The sequence below is a fragment of the Xyrauchen texanus genome, chromosome 1, assembly GCF_025860055.1.
Source record: "Xyrauchen texanus isolate HMW12.3.18 chromosome 1, RBS_HiC_50CHRs, whole genome shotgun sequence".
NCBI lineage: Eukaryota > Metazoa > Chordata > Actinopteri > Cypriniformes > Catostomidae > Xyrauchen > Xyrauchen texanus.
This window is the reverse complement of record NC_068276.1, coordinates 6411526-6437713: the sequence shown is the minus strand read 5'-3', so window position 1 is coordinate 6437713 and position 26188 is coordinate 6411526. Positions and strand designations below refer to the sequence as shown.

The following is a 26188-nucleotide window of genomic DNA, read 5'->3' as shown; positions in this document are numbered from 1 at the left end:
CTGTAATACTCTGCACCCACTCGCATTAGTTTTGCATTCATTGCAATAATATAATAATGGTTTTACTACAGTAACCGTAGTTCAACTGTGGTATTTGAAGGGAAACCATCACAAGATTTACAATGACTTCACTACAGTAAAAAATAAATTCATAATTTTGTGCTTAGTGATTTTACTACAAATACCATGTCTTCACTGTGGTTACTCTAGTAAGACTGTGCTTAACCATTTTACTACAGTAACCATGGTTAAACCATGTTTAACCATGGTTACCAGGCCCGGCTCCAGCAATTTGTAGTAGGGTGGGCCATGTGAAATTCCAATTCTCATCCATGTCCAGTTCATGTGTGTTAGATTTTTCATGAGCTAAAAGTACAAGATTTTTGTCCCTCTCGGGAAGCATTGTGTGGCGAAATGGTGAATAAATTCTTGCCAGAATGGTGAATGAGCTCTCCCATGAAGCAGTAGAAACACCCATGACCATACTGTTTCTGAAGACCTGGAAATGCATCTTTGTGTTCCTGCAAGAATCAGTTGGAAGCTTTTTGGGTGGTATTGGTCTGACAACAAGAATTTCACTATGCAGCTCACTTTTTGCAACACCTGCAAGACTACAGAAAGACTCAAGCAGTTGAATGTCAAGAAATTTGCTGGATTTTGACATCAAACATGAGAGGGCTTGATGATGGAAACCCTGTTTTCCATCTCTGATACAGCTGTATCAATAATGTTTAACATCTGTCGCCTTGAACATTCAGAGCCTGACTGCCCTTCCTGCCCTATAGGTGATAAAATGACAGAGTCAGCATAGAAGGGATTAATAGTCCTTAGATGTTTTGGTGAGGGCACATCAGTAAACGTGCCAGTGCAGTATTGCACAAATCAAAATGGTGAGACTGTAGGATGGCATTGGCTGGTTTCAAAATGGCAAGAAGATGAATCAGAAATTTGCCAACTTCAAAATGACGTCACTTCAGCTGAGAGAGAAGCCCAGAAGCTTCTTTTGCAAGATCAACTGAGTGATTGTCATCATCGGAAACCTTGGAAAGAATGTAAAGAATGACTTCCTCGTTCTCCACAACACATTTGGTAACTTCAAAATGTCATGCCTCTTGAGATATGGGCAACTGTACCTCTGCCAGACAAAATTATGCCTGAAAAAAAAAAAAAAAGTACAGGGAGCCCGACAAGTCAAAGAATCTTTTGGCACAACTTTGAATTGTGGTGGTTATAGCAGTGGATGTAGGGGATATGCCTGCCCAACCTTGTTTGCAATAAAGATTGAACACCGCCTCGCACCCCACACATCACAAGTGAGACAAGTGTCTTAATATTTCAGTGGTGATGTAATCTGCATCAAGCTGCTGTAGTTCTAACAAGCCAACGAGATGTCCCTCTTGCACACCATTGCACACAAAGCAGATTACAACAGACACATTTTCAATGTTGCACCGATCCCTTGTGCCATGACTTTTTAAACAGAATGCAGCTGAATCAGCAGTGTCCTATTTCTTTTTCAGAACCATGGATGTCAATTTCAAGCACTTAATTCTGGATGGTTTTGGAAATGTACTTTGCAATGTACTTTCTGGGATACTTAACGTAATGTCAGCAAGGTATTTATCTTTTTCCAATGTGAGTTTAAACAGATTGGCAAAAAGTCCCGCAGCTATGAAGTCCTCCTCGTTGTCAAATGTTTCCCGAGTGTAGTCTATTGTTTTGACAGACTACACTTAAAAAATTATAAAGAAAATCTGGAGCTGAACTGAACATCGCACCAATTTTGTGATTGGTTGTTATGGGGTGGGGCCAGGGTGGGCCAAGGTCCTGATTGGGTGGGCCAGGCCTACCATGGCTCTATATATATATATATAAAATCTCTTTATAGGCTACTTTTCAAGAAATGTCACCCTAAAAATAGTGAATACAAAGTTGTTTGCTCTGGCTATGTTCTTTATATCCCTGAGTTGTATGTGCATACATCTAACTCTGGAGAGAACTTGCTAGTAGACCCCAGTCCATAGAAAAGCAGAGAGATCTCTGGTGTGGTGTTTGGTAGGACTGGATCAGATGGCTGTCCAGGTTGGCACAAGTTAATGGCAAAATCTTTAAGTTCTCCATCTTCAACTGGGGCTCACAGAAAAAGAAGACCTGCAATAAAAACAGTACGCCCCAGGGCTTAGCAGATGTGGGGGACATGTCCCCTGTACTTTTCCAAGCTAAACCCATACCGAGTCCAAATGGTGGATTTGTATACATTATTCTTTGCATTTTGTTACTTTGGGCTGATTAAGCAACCATCTAGCCAATCACAGGTGAGTTTCACAGGGTGAAGTTTGCACATGATGCGCACATGTTTGTACATTTGTAAAGAACTAAATTGTGCCACAAAATGACACAAATTCCACTGCGTTGAAGCACAGTTATTTGTGGCTGCATTAAATACAATATCTACAAAATGATATCAAATGTAAACCAAATAAAGGCATCAAAGTTGTGTGTGTTCCAAGAGATAGTGGCCAACTGCACAACAAACTAGTAAAAGAATCAGGATGGCTGGTTCATTATTAAAATTGACCCCTTTTCCAGTCCTTTGACATAATTACCCTCTGCCTCATGTTCTGCAGCCCTCCACCGCTGCTGTCAAGGGAATGCAAATAGTGGGAGAATGGGGTTGTACATTTTGTTTTGTGGGTGATGCTACTGGAGAGGTCTTGAGGCCACCAAAAAAGAGGGCTTAAAGGGCTCATCCTCTGGGCAGCATAAATGGGCATGTATATATATATATATATATTTATATATTTCATTCTCCAGTGTGGTTGCGCTTCTGTACATTAAGCCCCAATGCGTGATCAAACGTCTTTCCACAATGGTCACAACACTGGCTGGACCAGAGTATGGAACAAGAGATTATGTGTATCAGTGATCAAACTGATCAAATGTCATGGTCCGTATTCAAAGTGACCAAGCAAAGGAGTGGAGACATCAGCCACTGTCCCGCCTCAAAAGTCAACTTGACGAGTGAGCGAGTGTTGTTGAGCACGTAGAGGGTCGAGCGAGCACTCGTCACAGCCCTGTGCTCGTTGGACCGCATTTGTGCTCGTGGGACCCATGCTATCTCCCAAGGATGGTTTTTTGCTCACGGATACTGTTCCCTTATGACTCGGTACACTCAACATTGCGTAGTAACGCATATGGGGAGTACCTCTTACATGACCTAGTTGAAACCTCTCTACAATAAAGCCAATTTTCTAATATTGGCTATGTTGTTTGAGCATGAAAACTGTCTGCTATAAAATCAGGTGCACAAACACAATTTCTTCAAGACAGTGAGCATCTCTTATCTAGGAGTCCTCTACCTTCGCCGTCGATAAACGAGTCAGCGGGCAGAATCTTCATGGCAGCGAGAAGACTCTGTGCTCCGGTGAACATTTCTCTGCCTTGCCGCTTGACACTTCACTGGTAAATGGGCCTCCGCATCCTGATTCTCCACAGTGTGTCGGCAGGTGTAGAGTATCCTTATTCTTATAAATTAATTGTGTCATCCACAAATTAGATGTCCTAAACGACTTGCCAAAACTATAGTTTGCTAATATGACATTTTTGGAGTGGTTAAAAAATGAGTTTTAATGACTTCAACCTAAGTGTATGTAAACGGCTGACTTCAACGGTATATGACTTCAGTTCATACAATTAAAGTCAGAAGTTTACATACATTTGGGTTGAAGTCATTAAAATAATTTTTGAACCACTCCACAGATTTCATATTAGCAAACTGTAGTTTTGGCCAATTGTTTAGGATATCTACTTTGTGCATGACAATTCATTTTCCAACAATTGTTTACAGCCCGATTGTTTCACTTTTAATTGACTATATCACAATTCCAGTGGGTCAGAAGTGTACTTGCACTAAGTTAACTGCCTTTAAGCAGCTTGGAAACTTCCAGAAAATTATGTTCTACATGTGCATAACTCCAATTTCTCTAAGTTTCAACATCGAACATACGTTAAGATTGCGACCAAATGGGCCGTTAATGTTGATGAGTCAACCTCGTTTCAACATGAATAGATGTTCTATTTTTGACATAACAATATTCTTATATATCGACCAAATAATAAACATTGATTCAACATTGAAAATTAATTGATGAATGATCCTGACCTTTACAACAAAAAATAGATATTGAATCGATGTATCCTTGCTTTCTAGGTAGTTACTGTAGTGAAACCATGGTTCATTTTCATAAGGGAAAATCAATGGTGCTATCACAACATTGATGGTTAACAGACGTTTTCAAACCACTGTTGAACAACCCCAGAAAGGTCAATGTGATCTTGTTCCTCTCTGAGTTTGTTTACATTGGCAGTTATAATCACACTACCACTGGTTTTGTACTGTCGAGTTCCAACCAGCTCTTAGGATAGGAGGCCCTGAGTGAAATCCTTCACAACCCATGGATCATTCCATTATCCCTTCCCTCTTGGGCCACAACGGGGCCCCCCCATACCCATCTCATTGAGTCATAACAGCTGCCTGAGGCTTACTCGAAGCTTTTAGTGTATTTAAAAAAATAAGAAAACTGCTTTGCGTGGCACTCTGGTGCATTTATTACATTCTTTAATAATTGATCGCGTTTATTTAGGTGAACTTAGACAGGTTTGACGGTGACCTCTGTGTGAGCGTTTTTCCGTAAACAGCGACACGGAATTTTCACAATGGACAAGGATATCATTTTAGTGGTGAGTTTTTCACAGAATTCTTTTTAACTTAAGTCTCTGAGTATAAAGTGCAGCATTAAACAAAGGCTGTTTCAACCACCCCTGGAGTCACAAGTTCGAATCCAGGGTGTGCCGAGTAACTCCAGCCAGGTCTTCTAAGCAACCAAATTGGCCCGGTTGCTAGGGAGGGTAGAGTTACATGGGGTAACCACCTCGTGGTCGTGATATGTGGTTCTCGCTCTCAATGGGGCTTGCGGTAAGTTGCTGCGTGGAACGCTGAGAATAGCGTGAGCCTCCACATGCTGGGAGTCTCCACGGCGTCATGCACAACGAGTCACGTGATAAGATGCACGGATTGACTGTCTCAGAAGTGGAGGCAACGGAGACTTGTCCTCCGCCACCCAGATTGAGGTGAGTAACCGCACCACCACAAGGACCTAGTAAGTAGTGGGAATCGGGCATTCCAAATTGGGGAGAAATGGGTACAGTATATACATAAAGTCTGTTTCAGTTATAGTTTTGCTGGTTTCATACACGTTCAACGTGTGCACACGACATCTTCGCCCGCGGAATTTTGTAGTGAGAATTTATGCGTGACTACGACTTTATGATGACGTCCGAAGGCAGATGACGATGCAATTTGCCCCATGTCTTGATTGTCTTGAAATGAAAAGCAACAGTCTCAAGGTATCTTAATTCATTTATTTGGAGTGAATCCCAATAATGTATCAGAACTGAATTGACAAACAAAACTTAAAATTGGACAAACTGTGTGTGTGTTCCAGCAACATGACTACTTGGATAAAAAAAGGTGTTTATTCTCATAAAGGCAAAACTCAATAAAATAATGAGAACACATTGTTTAATTATAGAAAATGCACAAATATCAGCACTTCAGTTTCACCACTAATGGACACATTAAACTCTTCAAACAACTTTCTTCATAAAAGCTTATTTTAAGAAACAGTTACTCAAATATTTTAAGTTAAACATCAGGATAAATTCAGTCTTCATGATTAAAAATGATTATGATTATCCTCATCATATTGCAAGCCATCAAAAATAAGTATTTTATTGCAGTTTAGGACTTTATTGCTTAGAATTGTATCAGGTTTTCATTTTATATTTTACAGTTATTCAAATCTTTCTATGAAACAATGATGAATAAAATGATAAACAGCAAAGTGTGTCGAGGTCCTTTCTCTGTCTAGAATCTGTGGACTTTTTAATTCTCATTTAAAGGTTTCATAGCATGTGTGAGAGGCATTTCAGAGACTCCGTGTGTTTAATCCAGTGTTTAAAAAGACTCCATACCCATGATAGGTGCTAATACAAGATTCTAAGTTCACATGTCTTTACTCATCCTCAATATGTGTTAAATATTGATACCAATAACATTGACTTCTGAAGTCTTCTGAAGCTCTATGATATCTAGTGTCACAAAGCTATTGTGCATCTTCAGAAGACTTGGAATATTGGGCAAAGCGCAGCACTATGTGCAATGACAGTGCACTATGTCTTATCCAAAATTTGTGACCACGCTAATTTTAAGCGCAATTTTCCTGCCAGTTCAAAGCCCGAGTGGCCATGGGTGCAGACTAGCGCATGCTTGCACGAAAATACCAAAACTTCATGGCCATGCCCACTGACTTTGCACTTGTGACTTAAAGCATAGTGCTGCGCTTAACGCTAGTGCTCTTAAAATATGGTCCATACCACATAAGTCATAATCACTGTTTTAAGGTTTTGTTTTTTTGCCCTATTTGGAGCTTGACACCGCCTAGTATATGCTATCTGTGTGCCATTCTTCTAATATTTTGTGTTTCACAGAAGAGGCGAGTCATTGATGAAAATGTTTGTGTGTTTATGACAGCACAGTGAGTGTCACAGTTCCTTTGGTTTTCTTCAGAATACCGACGGCTTCTTCGTGAGTGACTCCCTCCAAACTCTGACCGTTAACAGCAACGATTTGATCTCCACGCTTCAGGCGACCGTCCTCTGACGCCGCCCCCTACATCAAAAACAAATCATGCATCTATGTTTGTATAATGCATTCATGGACACTGTACATTCACTACCAATCAAACGTTTAGACACATCAACCTATTCTTGATCATTATTTAATGTTATTCACATTTCCACACTTCCAACATGCGACAGACCTCTTGCTCTCAACTGAAGGAGGAAGCGGGAACCAGGTAAATATCCAAAACTTTTAATTGTAACACTGTAATCAGCAACAGATAATTTTCCCCAGGTGTTCATCCTGACCTCACTCCACCACTCGGTCACACCCTGCTCGCCACACACTTTTTACACAAGCCTATATAGGGGGAACTTCAAATATTGTCTGGGGCAACAGGGAGCCTTGGGCTTTCTTCACGTTGCAGGGAAGTTTTTTTTTTTTTTTTTTAGATCCAATTCTTTTGTTAAGAATGCAGACGCTTTTGCTGGCACGTCCACATTAGTTGTCATAGTAACGATGCAAACTTGCACGTGTTCAACATACTTGAGATTTTAGCCATAGACGTTGTGCCATTTTCACAAGGGCAGTATCAAAATATGAACAGATTCCTCTCAGACAACAATTCAAAAAATGTAAGAGGTTGCATGAGCAATATTTGTTCCTGCTAGGGTTGATAACTGTCCCGTTTTAGCCACGACATCCAGTATTTGGCTGAAATGATGACGTCCAAATGGGACACCTATTGTCCTGTATTTTAGCAGGTTTTATTTTAACATCCCATCCCAGAAAATGCTCAGTGTCGGCCGCCGAGGCGGCTTGATGGGGATCATCCTGTATTGAAGCAGTCAAATTGCTCAAGCGAGTGAGGCGTTCAATACCTTATGGCTTGTGGTGCACATTTGTATGCAAGTTTATTAAATCAAGTTTTAATTAAAACTGTTATTTTAGCTGTAATGTTCATTTTTGATGAGGCCCAGCCTCCCTTGTCTCCTCTGATGGACCACCACTGGTGCAAACTTTGGACTGGTAATGTAAAAAATTGCAGTATCTGTGGAAATGGGCATTCGTGTGTGGAATCGTACCTTACTGAAGACGGTTTTGACATAGATGGGCAGATCACCATGAGGGCTTCCAAATCCACCCACGATACTGAAGCCCAGTCCGTCAGGTCCTCTCGCTAAACTTAAGTTCTTACACTGCGGAGGACTGCAGAATACAAACACCGTAAAACATTGTACTTTCCTGATGAAATCCATGATTTTAGTTCCATCAAACAGAGCCATGATTAGAAGAACTCAGTCCAAAATGAACTTTTTGCCCAGCCAATTACAGGTGAATTGAAAAAATGTACCATCCATAAATATTTCTTTTTAACTAAGGTAACAGTTGTTAGAAGGTCAGGACAACCACTGATATTTTCTTGTTGTCAAAGGAAATCAACTGAGATTTGGTGTTTGCAGAGGATTCATTTTGGACCAGGGAAGAGTTGTTTTTGTATATGTACAAACCCCAGGTCGTCGTGGAAAATGCAGCTGGTTGTGAGTCCTGCTGTCTGTTCTGATGAAGGGCCAGTTACTGTTGAATCACCAGCAACTACCTACAAACACAATTCACACATTACTGCATAACTGCACAAAACAAACCACCATGTGTCTTATGAACATGTAGTTACTTGGGCTGTCAATTGGGCTAATTATTAAAAAACAACCCCAATTGGAGTTAAGTCAAAGGCATTACAATATGGCAAGAACACTGCAATTTTAAGATGTCGTGTCAAGTTTGAAAACGCGTCTTGAGACCCGTATGTTCTTTTTTAACTCTATAATCCTTTGTCTAGCTGTTTTGAATAGGGATGTACACCGATAGTCGACATTTGGTTACCGTTCAATGTGCCACTATTTGAATACCAAAATCACTATTCATTTTTTTCTAGACATGCAATAGAGTTCTTCAACCTGACAAAACTCGACGAGTTCTGACAAACCATCAGGTCTTGGCTGGGTTTGGTTCAGCTCTTCAATATTGGGTTCAAGATAGGGGCGGTTCAAACATGCTTTTGTGTGCATCGGCGCTGTTTTTCTAAATACTGTTAACGCGCTGGACGGGCGTCTTTGAATATTGAGCTGAATATCGCTGGTTTTTCTTTCAGCGTCATGCACAGGATCGCCGCATTTTTAGACACAAAGTTAAAATGAACTTCTTATAAACTCGTCTCAAAACACCTGCGTTGTGTTTCATTCGTGCTACGTTCTGAAGAAGTTCAGGTTGCAAAGACGACAACGTGACTGTTCACTATTAAACATGATTCCATGTTGTTTATCACCAAGCGAAGTTTCGGCGCTTGGTAGGGTAATACTTTTTGATTTGGTGTGCATTTTACGTACAACAATTAGACAACTACAATACCATTTGATTTTAAACCATTTATAAATCGAAGCACCCTGAAAGGTGCGAGCGGATGTTGAGTGGGTGTGAAACTAGGAAAAAACGAATTATCAAGAAGCTCTTTTCATGCTGCACTTTATACTCTGGGAGAGTGAAGTTAAATGAATGGTTGACCCAAAGATGAATATTCTCATAATTTTCTCACCCTCGTGCCATTCCAGATGTGTATGACTTTATTTCTTCTGCAGAACACAAATGAAGATGTTTAGAAGGATATTTCAGCTCTTTTGGTCCATACAATGCAAGTGAATGGGTGCCACAGTTTTGAAGCTCCAAAATCCACATAAGGTCAACATAGAAGTCCTCCAGACAACTCAAGTGGTTAAATCAATATCTTCACAATCTATAAGATAGGTGTGGCTTCTTCTGTTTTTGGTGATTCTCATTCTTCATGCATAACGCCCCTACTGGGCAGGGAGAAGAATTTCGAGCAAATCATGTCTTAAATATTGATCTGTTTCTTACCCACACCCATTATATAGCTTAAAAAATATGCATTAAAACACTGGAGTCTTATGGATTACTTTTATGATGCCATTATGTGCTTTATGTAACGTCAACATTTTGGCACCATTCACTTGCATTGTATGGACCTACAGAGCTGAGATATTCTTCTAAAAATCATCATTTGTGTTCTGCAGAAGAAAAAAGTCATATATATCTGGGGGGGCAGGTGGGTGAGTAAATGATGAGGGAATTTATAGTTTTGGGTGAACTACCCCTTTAAAAATAAACTCACTGCTAAAATTAAAGCCTCATCCATTGTGAATCTTTAGAGTAGCTGTGTACAAAGCATTTCCCACACAAATGGCACTGCCAAACCAAACAACTTCCTATTGGTCAACAAGGCAAATTCACCTGTCAAAGTTAACCAAACTTGAGGGGAAACTCCTGGACTCCGGAAGTCCATCACGCAAAATTCACGATCACACGGATTCCCACTTAGATGACTGTACAGTGCATCTGGAAAATATTCACAGTGCTTCACTTTTTATGTTACAGCCTTATTCCAAAATTGTATTCAATTCATTATTTTCCTCAAAATTATACAAACAATATGTATAATTCATGTATAAAACATAATGACATTGTGAAAGAAGTTTGTTTGAAATCTTTGCAAATTTATTAAAAATAAAAAACATCACATGAACATAAGTATTCACAGCCTTTAATCAATACATTGTTGAAGCACCTTTGGCACCAATTATAGCCTCAAGTCTTTTTGTGTATGATGCTACAAGCTTGGCACACCTATTTTTGGGCAGTTTCTCCCATTCTTCATTGCAGGACCTCTCAAGCTCCATCAGGTTGGATGGAGAGCGTCGGTGCACAGCAGTTTTCAGATCTCTCCAGAGATGTTCAATCGGGTTCAAGTCTGGGCTCTGGCTGGGCCACTCAAGGACATTCACAGAGTTGTCCCGTAGCCACTCCTTTGTTATCTTAGCTGTGTGCTTAGGGTCATTGTCCTGTTGGAAGATGGCACCCATTCTGAGGTCCAGATCACTCTGGAGAAGGTTTTCATCAAGGATGTCTCTGTATATTGCTGCATTCATCTTTCCCTTGATCCTGACTAGTCTCCCAGTTATGTGAGACTCAGCAAGGTGATGAGCGGTGCCTGGTTTCCTCCAGACATGACACTTGCCATTCAGGCCAAAGAGTTCAATCTTTTGTTTCTCATGGACTTGAGTCCTTTGGGTGCCTTTTGGCAAACTCCAGGCGGACTGTCGTGTGCCTTTTACTGAGGAGGGCTTCCGTCTGGCCACTCTACTAAACAGGCCTGATTGGTGGAGTGCTGCAGAGATGGTTGTTCTTCTGGAAGGTTCTCCTCTCTCCACAGAGAAATGCTGGAGCTCTGTCAGAGTGACCATCGGGTTCTTGGTTACCTCCCTGACTAAGGTCCTTCTCCCCCGATCGCTCCGTTTGGCCGGGCGGCCAGCTCAAGGAAGAGTCAGGTGGTTCCAAACTTCCATTTACGGATGATGGAGGCCACTGTGCTCATTGGGACCTTCAATGCTACAGAAATTGTTCTGTACCCTTCCCCAGATCTGTGCCTCAATACAATCCTGTCTCGGAGGTCTACAGACAATTCCTTGGACTTCATGGCTCGGTTTGTGCTCTGACATGTACTGTTAACTGTGGGACCTTGTATAGACAGGTGTGTGCATATCCAAATCATGTCCAAGCAATTGAATTTACCACAGGTGGTCTCCAATCAAGTTGTAGAAACATCTCAAGGATGATCAGTGGAAACAGGATGCACCTGAGCTCAATTTTGAGTGTCATGGCAAAGGCTGTGAATTTTATGTAAATGTGATTATTTTTTATTTTATTTTTTTATAAATTTGCAAAGATTTCAAACAAACTTCTTTCACTTTGTCATTATGGGGTATTGTTTGTAGAATTTTGAGGAAAATAATGAATTGAATCCATTTTGGAATAAGGCTGTAACATAACAAAATGTGGAAAAAGTGAAGCGCTGTGAATATTTTCCGGATGCACTGTATATCGCCATGCGGAGGTCAATGTGTAACACTTATGGGACTTTCCCCTAGTGGTCACCAGAGTTACGCTAGGAGGTTTAGAACTCTTAAGTGTTTGCATGGACTTTTATTTTGAAGTCATGTTTTGGTTTCTTGTCTTGTCTCAGTTCCTTGTTCCCCTCTGATTGTTCCTCAGCTGTGTCTTGTAAACCTTGTTTGCTCCAGTGTATATTGCTCTCATGTGCTCTCTGTCTTTGTCGGGTCTTGTCCAAACTAGCTGTAGTGTTTTGTTCCAGATTCTCATGTCTCTAGTGTTTGGTTTGCATTTCTTTAATTAAAATAGTTGAACTGAGATCCAGTATTCTCGTCCCATCTTTCCACCACATTACACAATGTGGCCGTGCCTTATAACGGAATTTGTTCAATATTGGAATTACCCATGATCCTGAAGAAAAGATCTACAAATCAGAGAATTGCATTGAACAAAGCACACCAAAAGAGCTCAGAAGTGACTGTCCACTCCCATGATCGATACTTTTACTTTATTTGCATATATGTGAATATTTAACAGTAAAACTTAAATATATTGTTTCTATACTTATAATCAATAACTTAAAATCAATAGCATTATATTCAGCCATTGTTTTTCATTTGATTATGTCCTTTTGTCTGAGATGTACCTCTTGTATCTTTTTGTCTGATTTCCAAATACATTTTTCTTCAACTGAAGGTTTGTAAGCGCGATTCACCTCAAAGCTTGCTGGTTTGGGTCATGGCTTAGAACTCTTATGAGATTTCTATGGAAAACATAAATGGGAAAAATAATTCGGGAACTAAGACGGCTGAAAATGTGGGTGGGCACTGTTGCGCTCTAATAGTAGGAAAATTCAATTTCATTGAATTTATGTACGGGCTAGGGGGAATGATTCTTTTTTGAACACAGTGTTTTTATTTTTTATAATGAATTACTCTAAATGAATGTTTTATTGACAGCTCTAGACACACATGGGCACGTGTTGTCATGCACCTGGAGTTGAATGGTGCCTGTGTTCTTCAGCAGTGAAACAGCTTGATGGTGAGTCATTCCCTCTGTAGAGTTTCCACAGATAGACACAATTCTGTCTCCAATCTAAAACACACACACAATACACATGAGGCAGAAGTCTCTGGTTTACTGCATAAACACACACACCAGCTTTAGTGCATCAGACCTTCTGTTTCTGGAACCAAACATATTTAAATAAAGCACTTACCCGGAGTCTCTGCGTCTGTGATGCGAGACCACTGGGGTTCATCATGGCAATGAAGATGGGCACATCCCCAAGCGGACTGCCAACCCCTCCAGCTATACTGATCCCCAGAGAGTCTGACGGGCCCTGGGAAAACACAACATACACTGTCCTCAAAAGAAATAAAACCCTCAGTTCTAAATCTCATGCGTTCATTCACTTCCGATTGAGGTTTCAAAGATACAAAGCTGTTTTCGATGGATTGCCATTTGGCATTAGAAGCTAATTTGCTATTTAAACATGCTAGCCAATTGTAACAGTGGGCATTAACACTATGAGAAACAGATGCTGAAATTGAGCTTCAGAGTACATCATGACTCCTTTAAAGCAAAAAAGGGGAAGTACTTGATACTAAGAACATTTGAGGACATTCATGGACGTAACATCACTTTTGCAATAACAGTTGCAAAAGTGGCACTTACATGATGAGGATAAACCATCCAAAACACTTTGAAACCTGCAGACCTCTGAGACATCAGTGTGGTATCTATTACGGTTGCGAATTAAGACTGAAATCATAAGATAGCTTTGACCGATTACTAAAGCACAAAAGGCAGAGTTGTATGAAGTCTGCATTGATCGCTTAAGTCAGCAATGCGTGAATGAGCGGCACCCTCTAGCGGGTGTGTACGGTACACGCTGAGCAGCGCAGCAATATTAGATGAGGTTTATCATATTACAATTCAAATAGTCTTGCCGGATAGCAAAAGGTGCATTTGACAGGTCCTGGTTTCCAACATTTGGCATCAGTTCATTCTATTTCAAATGTTCGTTGTGGCAAACATTCACTTTTAGTATGAATATCCTTCCAGGCTAAATCAAGGTAAACGCACACTGAAACAAAACTGACCTTCATGAATTCAATTGTCCTGGCATCTTGATCCAGCACTGCCAGGAAAGAATAGAAGAAAGGATGAAGGTAAATGACAGAATGAAACTGCATCTGTGAAAGTATCCAAGTGAACATCACTATGCTCTTACATTCAGTGTCGCCCTGCAGAGCAGCAGTGCTGGGACATGGAGTGACTTTTCCGCTGCATGTCTCGCTTATCTACAGGAAAAAAACACAAGAGACATTTCACAGATCTGAGAACAGCCCAAACACGTGATTGAAGGGTTTATTAGAGCAGGAGCCATTTCTGACCTGACTGGTCTGAGACAGACGTCGCTCAGAGTGGAACGGCCCTGCCTTAAAGCGACCCACCTCCATTATGATTGGACCAGCGTGACTCTGTGGGCGGAAAAAAAGTTTCCAGGACAGTGTTTCCTACAGTTTAACTCTATCATTTCTTACAACAAAACTCTTGTGACTGTGTATCTTTAAGTACATGTTTTCGCATTAGAATCCGGACAGTGAGTAATTCACTCGTGGACATTCACCTTGAGCAGTGCCGCCACGTACTCTTGCGTGGAAGAGCGAACGTCCTCCCCATTGACAGAAAGGATCTGATCTCCCTGCATGAGCCGTCCGTCACTCTCTACGACTCCGCCCTTAACGATGTCTGACACAAAAACTCCCGTATCATTCCTGACACAGAGGCAACTGACAGTCAGTCATCGTTATTACTTTATATATCTCTATATATATAATATACTTTATTATAATGGAAATGTAAATGTGTACATCTTATTTACACACAAAAGCATAAATAAAATTCACAAGTAGGGCTGTAAATTAATAAAAAATTTTAATCAAATGAATCATATCAATATTTGCAGAAAAGGCACCCAAATAAAGAAAATTATATAATTCTATGTACATATTCTAAATTATATACAGTACGACATACACACACACACACATACATTACATTTGTGTGGCAGACAAGCATTGATTAGATGATAATACACAAAGACAATGAATTGTTTATTTTCATGCAATTAAACGTTTATGCCTATAACTGGCCTATTGACATAGTCTACATCAGTCCATTTTGTAATTAAATTTACCAATCTGTCCGAGGTAGGCTTATTATAAGGTATTTTCTATGGTCATATCAAAGTAAACATACAGTCAAACATCTCACTTGGTTGGGTCGCTTCATAAACAGGATTTTTAGGATGCTGTGTCAAGTTAAACAAAGTTCGAAACACGTCGCAAGACCCCTGCATTCAGAGTTGTGCTCCACCCAGCTGTGTTTGAACGCAAGAACACGTCCTCCTCATGTTCCGTCTGCTGTCAGTGAAGTGTGGTTTGCTGTATGCACTGCTGCGCATTACCTGTACAGCTGGAGTTGCGCTTACCGCCCCCTGCTGACTGGGAACTTGTAAAAATATAAAGGTGGTATTTCAAGATTTAATTGTTCCAATGGTAGGAATACTCCTTTTTTTGGTCCAAGGGAATGAATAATTGCGTATAATGTGTTAAAGCATAATTTTTTTTTAGAATGAATTGCGATGAATTGGTATGTTAAAACGACAGCCCTATCTGTTACGTTCCCGCATGGAACTGGTGTGTTATGTCTGTTTATGTTTTCTCTCTCTCCTCTGTCTCTCGCTCACTTTTTGCTGTCATCTTAACAGACATTCACCACTGGTCTGGAATCCTGTCAATCGTCGTTAAACGACCGATGTCATTGCCCTACTCTCGCCAATCAGATTAACCACATCAACTATAAACCATGCTAACTGACTCGTTACTTGATCATTTTGCTTACAGATATCATTGACAACTGTTTTTTTAATTTGCTCACTTTTGTGAACTTTGTTAATTGTGTATCTCTGTATTGTATGCTCTCTTACTGTTGTACCATTCTCGTGTTGTGTGTTTCACAAGTTTTAAAGGCTTTTATTGGCAAAAACGTTCAATTTATGCAAAGAGTCAATATTCAGAGTGTAGACCCTTGTTCTTCATAACCTCTGCAATTCGATCTGGCATGCTGGATATCAGTTTCTAGGCCAAATCCTGACTGATGGCGATCCATTCTTGCCTTATTAGTGCTCGGAGTTGATCACAATTTGTGGGCTTCTGCTTGTCCACTCACCTTTTGAGGATTGACCACAGGTTCTCTATGAGATTAAGATCCGGGGAGTTGCCTGGGCCACGGATCCAAAATTTCAATGTAATGTCTCCTAGTCACTTCATTATCACTCTTGCCTTGTGACATGGTACTCCATCATGCTGGAAAATGCACGGATCATCATCAAATTGCTCCTGAATTGTTGGGAGAAGTTGCTCTTGCAGGATGTTTTGATATCATTCTTTATTCATGGTAGTGTTTTTGGGCAGAATTGTGAGAGAGCCCACTCCCTTGGATGAAAAGAAACCCCACACATGGATGGTCTCAGGATGCTTCTCTGTTGGCACGACACAGGACTTATGGTAAAGTTCACCTTTTCTTCTCCGGACTATTGATTTTCCAGATGGCCAATTAAGCTTTTTGCAATTTTTTTTAAATGCATATGATCACTGCACAATAATCTAGAAACAATGTGAATCAACACCACAACAACTGAACCAGAAACATTTCTGAAACACAAAATTTATGTCACTGCCAATACTTTTGGCCATGGCTGTAGTTTCAAATATGATACTGTTAAGATGGCAATTCTCCATGCGTATGAGCTAGTTCAGACACGGGATCTGCCCAGTTGTTCATGGTTTCAGATGCTTTACCATTGCCAGATGACTCATATTGTGGCTCAAGTGTTTTGTACAAAGTATTGAGATGGGAGTCGTATAAGTCACAGGCTTTGTACAGGCTGGTGTACGTTCCTCACTTCCCATAAAAGGAACAACTTTTATTCTGGGGAATGATCTAACAGGAGGTAAGGTGATGCCTGTGTTAGAAGTATTTGACACGCCCAGTCCGTTTTCAGTCTCGGATGACATGTCCAAAGTTTATCCTTAGTCTCGAAAAACAAGTGATCATATTCCCTTGTCAGACTCTTTTATGGCATTGATGTTTGCAGATGATGTGACTTTACCTCAGTATTATCTAGAGTTGATCTCTGAGCAGGAAGGTGGTTCAAAGGAATCTGAAGGTACCATGACTAGCTCTGACACTTTAAAGTTGTCTGTCACTTGCGCTCAGTATATTTCTGTGCAAAGAAGGATCAGTCGCTGAGTATATGTTTTGTTACTGCTATCAGTCCTGATGTCGCTAAAAATAGAACAACTGCTTGCTTAATAGAAAACAAATTGTTGACGCGTAAGTGGTATTCTAGTGTTGAAACTTGGATTGGAACACAGTGTATCAAATTGCAATTCCAAATTTGTACCGACAGCATGTGCTTTGTTTAGCACATGAACACCCACTGACTGGTCATTTGGGAGTGATGAAGACATATAACCTCATTCTCAGGCATTTCTTCTGGCCAGGGTTAAAGAGAGATTTTGCCAAGTTTCGTTGTACTTGTCACACCTGTCAGTTAACAGGTAAGCTGAATCAGCTGATTCCCACTGCTCTTCTTTCACCTATTCCAGTGATAGGTGAAGCATTCGAACATGTGATTGTTGATTGCGTTGGAACTTTACCTAAAACCCTGTTCGGTAATCAATTCTACTTTACAGTTACTGTAAAGTTTGGGGTACAGTTAGTCGTTTCCCCAAAGCAATTCCGTAGCGAAAAATTACAGCACTTGTTATTGTGAAAAAAATTGATCAACTTTTTCTCTACTTTAAGACTTCCATAAATCATACAAACAGACCAGGGTACTAATTTTGTCAAGGCTGTTTAAACAAGTTTTGAAGTCTTTAACAATTTAATAAAAATAAAATCGATGTTAATAAAGTATTGCATGGATACGGTTAAAGCGTGGGACCATTAAGTTCCATTAGTTTTATTTGCAATACGTGAAACGGTACAAGAATCTCTTGGTTTAAGTCCGGCAGAGTTCGTTTTCAGACACACTGTTATAGGTTCACTTAAACTTCTTAAAGAAAACATTTTGGAATTGGAGTCCAACAATGAATATCTTGGACTATGATAGACATTTCAGAGAGCGATTGCATGATGCTTGTGTTTTTGCTCAGGAGTCTCTGTCAGCTGTTCAAACCGGTATCTTAAATGCTCGGATTACAGTGTCATTTTTTGGCAGTAAATAGCACTGCATTAATTCTCATCATTGTTTGACTGAGTCTCTCATTTACAGAACAAGCACTTACATGTGAAATGCAATGTTTTATTTTGATTTAAAATGTTCCTTGAACTTTCCCCCATGGTCAAGTGTCTCTTAGGTACATCGATGCCAAAGTGAAATGTTTCAAATACAAACAAATGGGTGTGATGCTAAAATACAGGATAAATTCCCATTTGGATTTAATAAGGAACGCAATTGTGTTCCCTTCAATACGGGACGATTCCATGCTATAAGAGACAACTGACAACCCTAGTCATGCGTCACCTGTCTTTCGGAGCATGCATGAACACAACACCAATGCCAGTTACGGTAAATGGTCTGCACTTATATAGCACCTTTCTAACCTTAGCGGTATTTAAAGCACTTTACACTGCATCTCATCCACCCATTCACACACACACTCACACACCAATGATGGCAGAGCTGCCATGCAAGGTTGCCAGCCTGCCATTGGGAGCAACTTGGGGTTCAGTGTCTTGCCCAAGGACACTTCGGCATGTGGACTTGTGTGGGCCGGGAATCAAACCACCAACCCTGCGATTAGTGGACAAACTGCTCTACCACCTGAGCCACAGCCGCCCACTTAACTTGCGGTCCAGTTAACGTGTATACATGCTGGACAAAGCAGAGCTATAATTGCATTATCTAAGTCTTTTGTCCGACCAAAGATTTATGGTTTTAGTCAGACTAAAGCAAAATTTACTTGTTCTCCAATGATCTTGTATATGGTAACTTCTATCCACCTTTTTCCTACGTCCCGTAATGCTGAGCTTACAATGAGGACGTTACTTCCGTTGTCAAGTTAAAACAGCTATTGTTGCGGAGTTGGTATTTTGAGGAGAATGTGTAGGATTTCATGAAGACATACTACATCAGCCACTATATCGGTGTGTTACTGAATGATAATAAACTGCAAAAAAGTAATAAAGAAAGCGCTGTATCTCGCAGATGCAGATGTTTATTTCTGAGCACAAACACAATATTTCAAGCTAAATGATCCATTGTTTTAGTGGAGTACCTGTGTTTGTTCAGCTTCAGATGTGTGTGATTTCTTCTTGTCTGATCAGATTATTTCCTTTTAAATCTGCACGTAAGTTCAAACATTTGTTCTGTGGGTGATTGACTGGTGAGAGGTGGTGTTTCACTGCCGTCCAGGAAGCATCAGGACAAGTTTTAAACTCAAATGCGATGTGGTTTATGAAGCAAAACATTTTGCACTCCATTTCCAACTATATTTAATGCTGACCCTTTGTGATCGGATTAACTGAAACACATCTTATTACCAGCTGAAAACAGGGTCTAAAATGACTGCAGCCTGAGCTAGGGAACGCTATAGAACGACTTCCGAATGTGGGTGCAGAAATCGCACCCACATTCATTTCCCCAGTAAAAACCACAAGAAAAAGCTGGCTAACACCCGTTTTAAGTTGATTTTCCCCTTTTAACATAACTGTGTTCTAATACCTTCTCCCGACGATGCTAAGTCCGAGAGTGCGGCCTGGTTCCTTCTGAAGCTCGATGGTCAGAGCGTCCCACATATCCTCTTCCTTGTACTGAGCCTCATCTCTGAATACTGCCAGTCGAACGTGCTGTGGAGTCTGTCGCAAAACATTGATGGCCTCATCATGGGTCGCCACACGCAGGTCTATACCGTTTACCTGATTGGAGAAAATGGGCTAGTCAGAGGTGTGTTTACAGGTACATTGCAGGTGTGACAATGATTTTACCTCCAGAATCTGATCTCCTGCCCACAGTCGGCCATCTTTGGAAGCGGCTCCCTCCTCATACACCTCGTGAATGATTATGCCACCCTGGGCAATGAAAATAATTCAAATTCAGAGTCTGTATGACAGAGAGTATAACATGATTGCAAGTCATTATAGACAAATCTACACCTGTTCTCAAATGTCTTACACTCGTTTATGAACTATGAATTATGAATATCGCGATTATTAAATAATCATTTGATGATTTAAAATGGCACTCTTGCCAAAAGTTGCAAGAGTGTAAAACAAAATTCTGAGAGTCAGGGTACACATATTTTTATCATTCGGCTGGGAAACAAAAGTCTTATTTACAAGGTACCAAGCTACAACAATAAGTGGGCTAGAATAAACTGCAATGCCAGATTACACACATCCAATAAAGGCTCCTATACACACTCTGCAAAGTTCTTTACATTCTTTGCACAAGAGCTTAAAAGAAAGACAAAGTGTCCTAGCAATAGTATCCTACTTGCAAACAATCACACATGCTGCTGGGGGAGGCGTTTAGAGGAGCATTTAAATATGACACGCACAAGACTCCATGTAAAAAATCGACTAATGTAATGTAATGTTATTCTTTGAATAAAATTCACACAAGTTCAGTAAAGGAGCCCATTTTAACCACTAAAGTGATATATATGCAGAAGATAATGTGTAATTTGTCATGTTTACATTTTGCATTTGTGACGCTAATGCGCTAACACTCTTTAAGCGGCTAATATGCACAGGTTACATTCTGTTACTGTGAATAACATATGAAACATTGATACTACTGCAAAGCTGGGTGTATTAAAGGGTGCCAGACAGGATGCAATTACAGCATATAGACAAAACAATGATGATTAGAGGCATATCCCACTTTGTGCAGATGTGTGAATGGCTTTTGGCTGCAAACATCACATGAATACAGCAGCATATCAAACAACAGTGAATGGGCACTTAAAGAGTATTTGTGTAAATTTGGTTCCTTTTGTGGATAAAACTAATTAAAACTAAATAACATGATCTTTTCATGGAAAATGTCTCCATGCGAACAATCGTACAAACGTAGTCAAGTTTGCACCAACTCGGTAAAGTTGACTGGTCTCAACTGAGTGAAGGAATCAACCAGGAAACGATTTTGCCATCCAAGTAGGTACAGCACTGGGTCACACCCACTGATGACGTGGATCAACAGCAGTAAGAAGGTTTTTAACACCCAAAAGAAGTTTGCTGGCTGCTTTCAAGTGGTCTTAAACCACCACAATGAACTCAAAAGCACTTTTTGGCCAGATTTTTAAAAAAAATATCATACCTTTTTATTCAATTTCACTAGAAGTCTATAGATGCCTTAAAGGTGTATCATGTGTATATTCACCAGTAATGTGTCACATCCGCCCACGATGCTGAGCCCCAGTCCTGTTCTGCCCTTGCAGATCTCTATGGTGGTCTCACAGCCGGGGATGATGGGACAGGTCACTGGATCAGAAGCTAATGTTGCTGGTGTGGAAGATCTGCTTGAACCTGTAAAGCAAAATCACCATGACAACAAAGATCAGGTTCTGATTCATTCATGAACAAAAGGCTTTTAGCTTTCCTATAGTAACACCCACATCTCCCTTTACTTACTCCTGATTGGCTCCATCTCAGATGACATCAGAGAGACGAGAGGGAGGCTGGTTTGAAGGGTGATTCCCTGGTCTGATCCAGGGCAAATATTATTGGATGATGAGGACAGGAAGGCAGGGTCAGTGCAAATGGTGAGTTTCACAGAGTTCTGGGCTTTCTTCAGTAGAGACATCACCTAAAACACGTTTTCAAATAATTGTACAATATATCGCATCAGACCTAAAAACTGGGGCTGTCAAATTCACATTTTCTATAGATTTGTTTATACAATGTGCCAGATCATTACACAAAATAATAAAAATGAATTGCATATATCATATTGCATATATTTGCAAAGAAAGCCCAGGGGGGCCCAATCTATATATAAAGATTAAATTAATATTTTAATGATTTACATAATTAGAAATATAATATACAGTATCTAATAATTCAAATCATTAAAATATATTACATCATTGTAGCAGACAAGTAAAGCATTGATTAGTCAATACAAAAATTGGCTTTAGAATTGCAATCGGTCCAGCTGTGTTTGTACACAAGAATTGATCAGCGCTCTGATAGAAGCTTAGTCAGAATGAAACTTGGTCGGAAGTTTGGAAGGAAACGTAGCCGGAAGAAAGCTTGGTTGAAAGGAAAGAGGTTTGGAAGGACGTTTAGAAGGTAGTTTGGAAGGAGAGAAGGAAGGAAGAAGGCTCAGAAGGAAGGAAGAAGGCTAAGAGGGAAGGATGGATGAAGGCTCAGAAGGAAGTAAAGAATGTAGGAAGAAGGCTCAGAAGGAAGGAAAGAAGGAAGGAAGGATGAAGGCTCAGAAGGAAGGAAGGAATGAAGGGAGGGAGGAAGAAGGCTCAAAAGGAAGGAGGCTCAGAAGGAAGGAATGAAGGGAGGGAGGGAGGAAGAAGGCTCAGAAGGAAGGAAGAAGGCTCAGAAGGAAAAAGGCTCAGAAGGAAGGAAGGATGAAGGCTCAGAAGGAAGGAAGGAAGGGAGGGAGGAAGAAGGCTCAGAAGGAAGGATGAAGGGTCAAAAGGAAGGAAGATGGCTCAGAAGGAAGAAGGGAGGAAGGAAGGAAGAAGGGAGGAAGGAAGAAGGCTCAAAAGGAAGGAAGGAAGGAAGGAAGAAGGCTCAAAAGGAAGGAAGGAAGAAGGCTCAGAAGGAAGGAAGAAGGAAAAGAAGGAAGGAAGAAGGAAAAGAAGGAAGGAAGGTAGGTCAGAAGGATAATTGGTAAAAAGCTTGGAATGAAGGAAGCTCAGCTGGAAGGAGGTTTGAAAGAAAGTTAGGAAAGGAAGTTGATAAGTTTGGAAGGAAGTAAAGTAATTTTTATTTGCAGAGCATTTTCACAAAAAGCAGCTTTACAGAAAAGAATGCATTAACAGAAAATGAAACTGTAATATCTATAAAGTCTTAGAGTCATCACTGTGTAGTTTGAGTAAATATGATTGTAAATTGTGTATAAATGTAAATAATTAAATAATAATTGTATTTAGAACCCCGGTGAACAAGCCAAAGGCGACTGTGGCAAGGAACACAAAACTCCATAAGATGTTTAATGGAGAAAAATAACCTTGGGAGAAACCAAACTCACTGTGGGGGCCAGTTCCCCTCTGACTAACATCATGCCTATAATGCCAATATTACTTAAGTATAGTGCAAGTCATGGTTTATAATCATTAAACTAAGTAAGTGTTAAAGGCTATTTTTTATGAACTGTAAGATTAATGATTAATGTCTTTGAAGTTCATCCTGGATAACTGCAGAAGTTCACATAGATGCATTTTCCTTTGTTATTTGACCGATGTAGGCTTTTGTTGGCATACATCAATTAAAACATTTCCTTTAAAATCTTTGTGGAGGCAGAGGTAATATGTGTTACCTTTTCCACAGAGAGTCCGAGCACCATTTCATCATCTATTGCCAGCAGTCTGTTTCCAACCTTAATCACACAATCCTGAAAAACACACACAGATGGTGAGACACTGACTTGGACTCAATGACATGTGATGCCCAAAAATATTGCCAAGGAAGGCAGATCACTAGGTATTGAGACAAATACAGGAATTTCTTTTCAAGCAAGACTGGTCCTGTTTACACCAAGCCTTCAATCCACCTCAGGTGATCTGACAGATTGCCATTTACCCTAAGCATTTACACAGTGGGGCAAAAGATGGGTGTGCAACAAATGTGATGCATAGTTGCGTCACACAAATGGCCCCTGACTGTTGAGTCGTACCCTTCCAGCTGGTCTGTTCTCGTCTACACTCTGAATGAGCAATCCGTTCCTGCTGTCGTCCTCCTTCAGGACTACACCCACCTCTCCATCCTCCTGACATCCAAAGAAATAGATTTTAACATCACCAGTACAGAGAGAGACAGAGATAGATCACTCGAATACTCAAGCGTCAAGAGAAAACATACAACCCAAAAATGACAATTCTCTCATTATTTACAGTCAGCATAAACATCATCCATACGACTCCAGCTGTGAAATGAGTGTCTTTTAAAGTGACATGATCACTTTTGGTGTGAAAAAAGATAAATATTTATGTTCTTTTTAACTCTTACTCTTCGCTTCCAGTAAGCTTCAGGAGAGGGTGGAGTTCACACAGTCTTTCAAGTGATGTATTCGTGTTGCCATGTTACATACGTAATCTCACATTCACCATTCGGTTGAGATGTCCAGGATAAGCACACAAACACACCACTGTGAGTAAAGAAACCGTTACAAATACAGATCTAAACCAAAACCAACAAAGCTTCCGTACAGCGTTCCTCCTTCTCACTTGGTGACCGGAAGCATAATTTAGAGTTAAACAAAGTACTTAAATATTTATCTTTTTCACACCAAAAGCAATCGTTTCGCTTTAGAAGACATTAATTTCACAGCTTGTGTCGTATGGATGACGTTTATGCTGACTGTCTGTGATTTTTAGAACTTCAAAAAAGAAATCGCCATCCACTTGTATTTTAAGGACCTACTGAGCTAAGATATTTTTCTTATTTTCTTCAAATGTGTTCTGGTGAAGAAAGAAAGTCATAGACACCTGGAATATCATGAGGGTAAATAATGAGAGATTTTCATTTTTGGGTGAACTATCCGGAGCAAAAGTGTTCCTTTGTGCCACTTAGTGGTGATTTTGTGAATTTACAGTTTTATCGCTGTGGTATACAAAGTAGTAAAGGTCATTTTGGTCTTGTGTCTATTGCATATTGTATGTGTGTGTATGTTCTCCCGGGTGTGTGTGTGTGTGTCTCACCACAGGTAGAGTTATGTGTTGTATGTTGTCTAGTGTTGAGCTGGACGTCTCTGTCTGAGAAAGAAACAAGAGAGGACATTTAAAAAATTCATAAAGCTGTTTTGAAAACAACATCCATTTGGTGGTGCTAGTGTCATAAGAATTACATACTTCAGCTTTAATAAAACCAATAGAAGTCATGGTACATGCCTATTTAGATTTAGCTCAGAAAACATGAGTGTGTGTGCACATCCAGCTAGTGTGTTTACCTCTGTGTATGTATCCAGGGAGTCTCCAAACTCCTTCATCGGTCCAACAGCCATCTGACTCAAAGAATCTCTGTTCCTGGAACACACACACACACACACACACATGTTGTGTTTCCATGTTTTATGGGGACTTTCCATAGACATAATGGCTTTTATACTGTACAAACTTTATATTCTATCCCCCAATCCTAACCCTACCCCTAATCCTAACCCTCACAGAAAACTTTCTGCATTTTTACATTTTCAAAAAACATAATTTAGTATGATTTATAAGCTGTTTTCCTCATGGGGACCAACAAAATGTCCCCACAAGGTCAAAAATTCCGGGTTTTACTATCCTTATGGGGACATTTGGTCCCCACAAAGTGATAAATACACACACACACACACACACACACACACACACACACACACACACACACACACACACACACACACACACAGAGTGTGAACATATCAGCTGATAAGTGTGCAACAGTCTTAAAAATGCCTTTGGATCAGAGCCAACATCCCGCTACATTTTCAGGACTTCTCCAGTCGATCGTGATTACTTGATAAGAATTTTTGAATGTTATTTTAAAGATTGCACTCATTATTGTGCGGAACAGTGCCAGCCCACTTTTTTAGCCACCTTGGTTCTGGAAGTTTTTTTTACGACTTGCATTATACAGTCCTCAGAATAAAATTTTTGGAAAATGGTAAGTCTCAAGCCATCCTCAACCATAGACGCAGGTAGAAATAAACTACCGTTTATGCGATGCGATAAATGTCTGAAAGTTGTCGCGTTCAGCAGCCACAAGACTGGAACCTCTGGTTTAAGACACTCATGAGACACTCATACCTCATCATAAAGGGAAAAACTAAACTGACATGTACAAAGTCCAAGCTGGTGCCAGAGCAATTAAAAAAAGAGACCACAGAAACATTTTGAATTTGTTTGCCAAGACATTCGACCATATGTTACTGTGTCTGGAAAAGGTCTCAATCCCAAAGACAACATCTGACATTGATGCGACAATAATGGGCAGAAAGATTTTTCTCACAGATCGTGGAGCCAACAACGGTATGTGCCCTACGAGGATTTACAAGACTAAATTGCACATCACACACACTTAACATGACACTGTCCAATGTGTTTGCTCCTGCTGTGATGGAAATGTTCCCAGAGGTGGATGGGCTCCTCGCTGATGTTAAAAAGTTGGTCACATATTTCAAACATTCAGGACAGTAGGACAATCTAAGAAAGTCACTGAAACAATCCGTTGAGACATGATGGAACTCCAATTTTGACATGCTGAATTCTGTTTTGGAACAGTGTGAAGACATTGTGTCTGTGC

General features: G+C 40.2%; 1 protein-coding gene across 1 annotated transcript in view; it reads right to left on the bottom strand.

Moving 5' to 3' along the window:
• Positions 1-5384: 5384 nt before the first annotated feature.
• LOC127650738 (multiple PDZ domain protein-like) overlaps positions 5385-26188 on the bottom strand; it is a 127941-nt gene continuing 107137 nt past the window's right edge. The window contains 17 exon segments of the mRNA XM_052136352.1: positions 5385-6730; positions 7768-7891; positions 8194-8282; positions 12638-12739; positions 12864-12986; positions 13750-13787; positions 13881-13950; positions 14044-14130; positions 14280-14427; positions 19446-19639; positions 19709-19792; positions 21105-21250; positions 21356-21530; positions 23223-23297; positions 23580-23672; positions 24604-24657; positions 24852-24927. Of these exon segments, the coding sequence (XP_051992312.1) occupies positions 6584-6730; positions 7768-7891; positions 8194-8282; positions 12638-12739; positions 12864-12986; positions 13750-13787; positions 13881-13950; positions 14044-14130; positions 14280-14427; positions 19446-19639; positions 19709-19792; positions 21105-21250; positions 21356-21530; positions 23223-23297; positions 23580-23672; positions 24604-24657; positions 24852-24927 (1825 nt within the window). The 3' untranslated portion in view covers positions 5385-6583.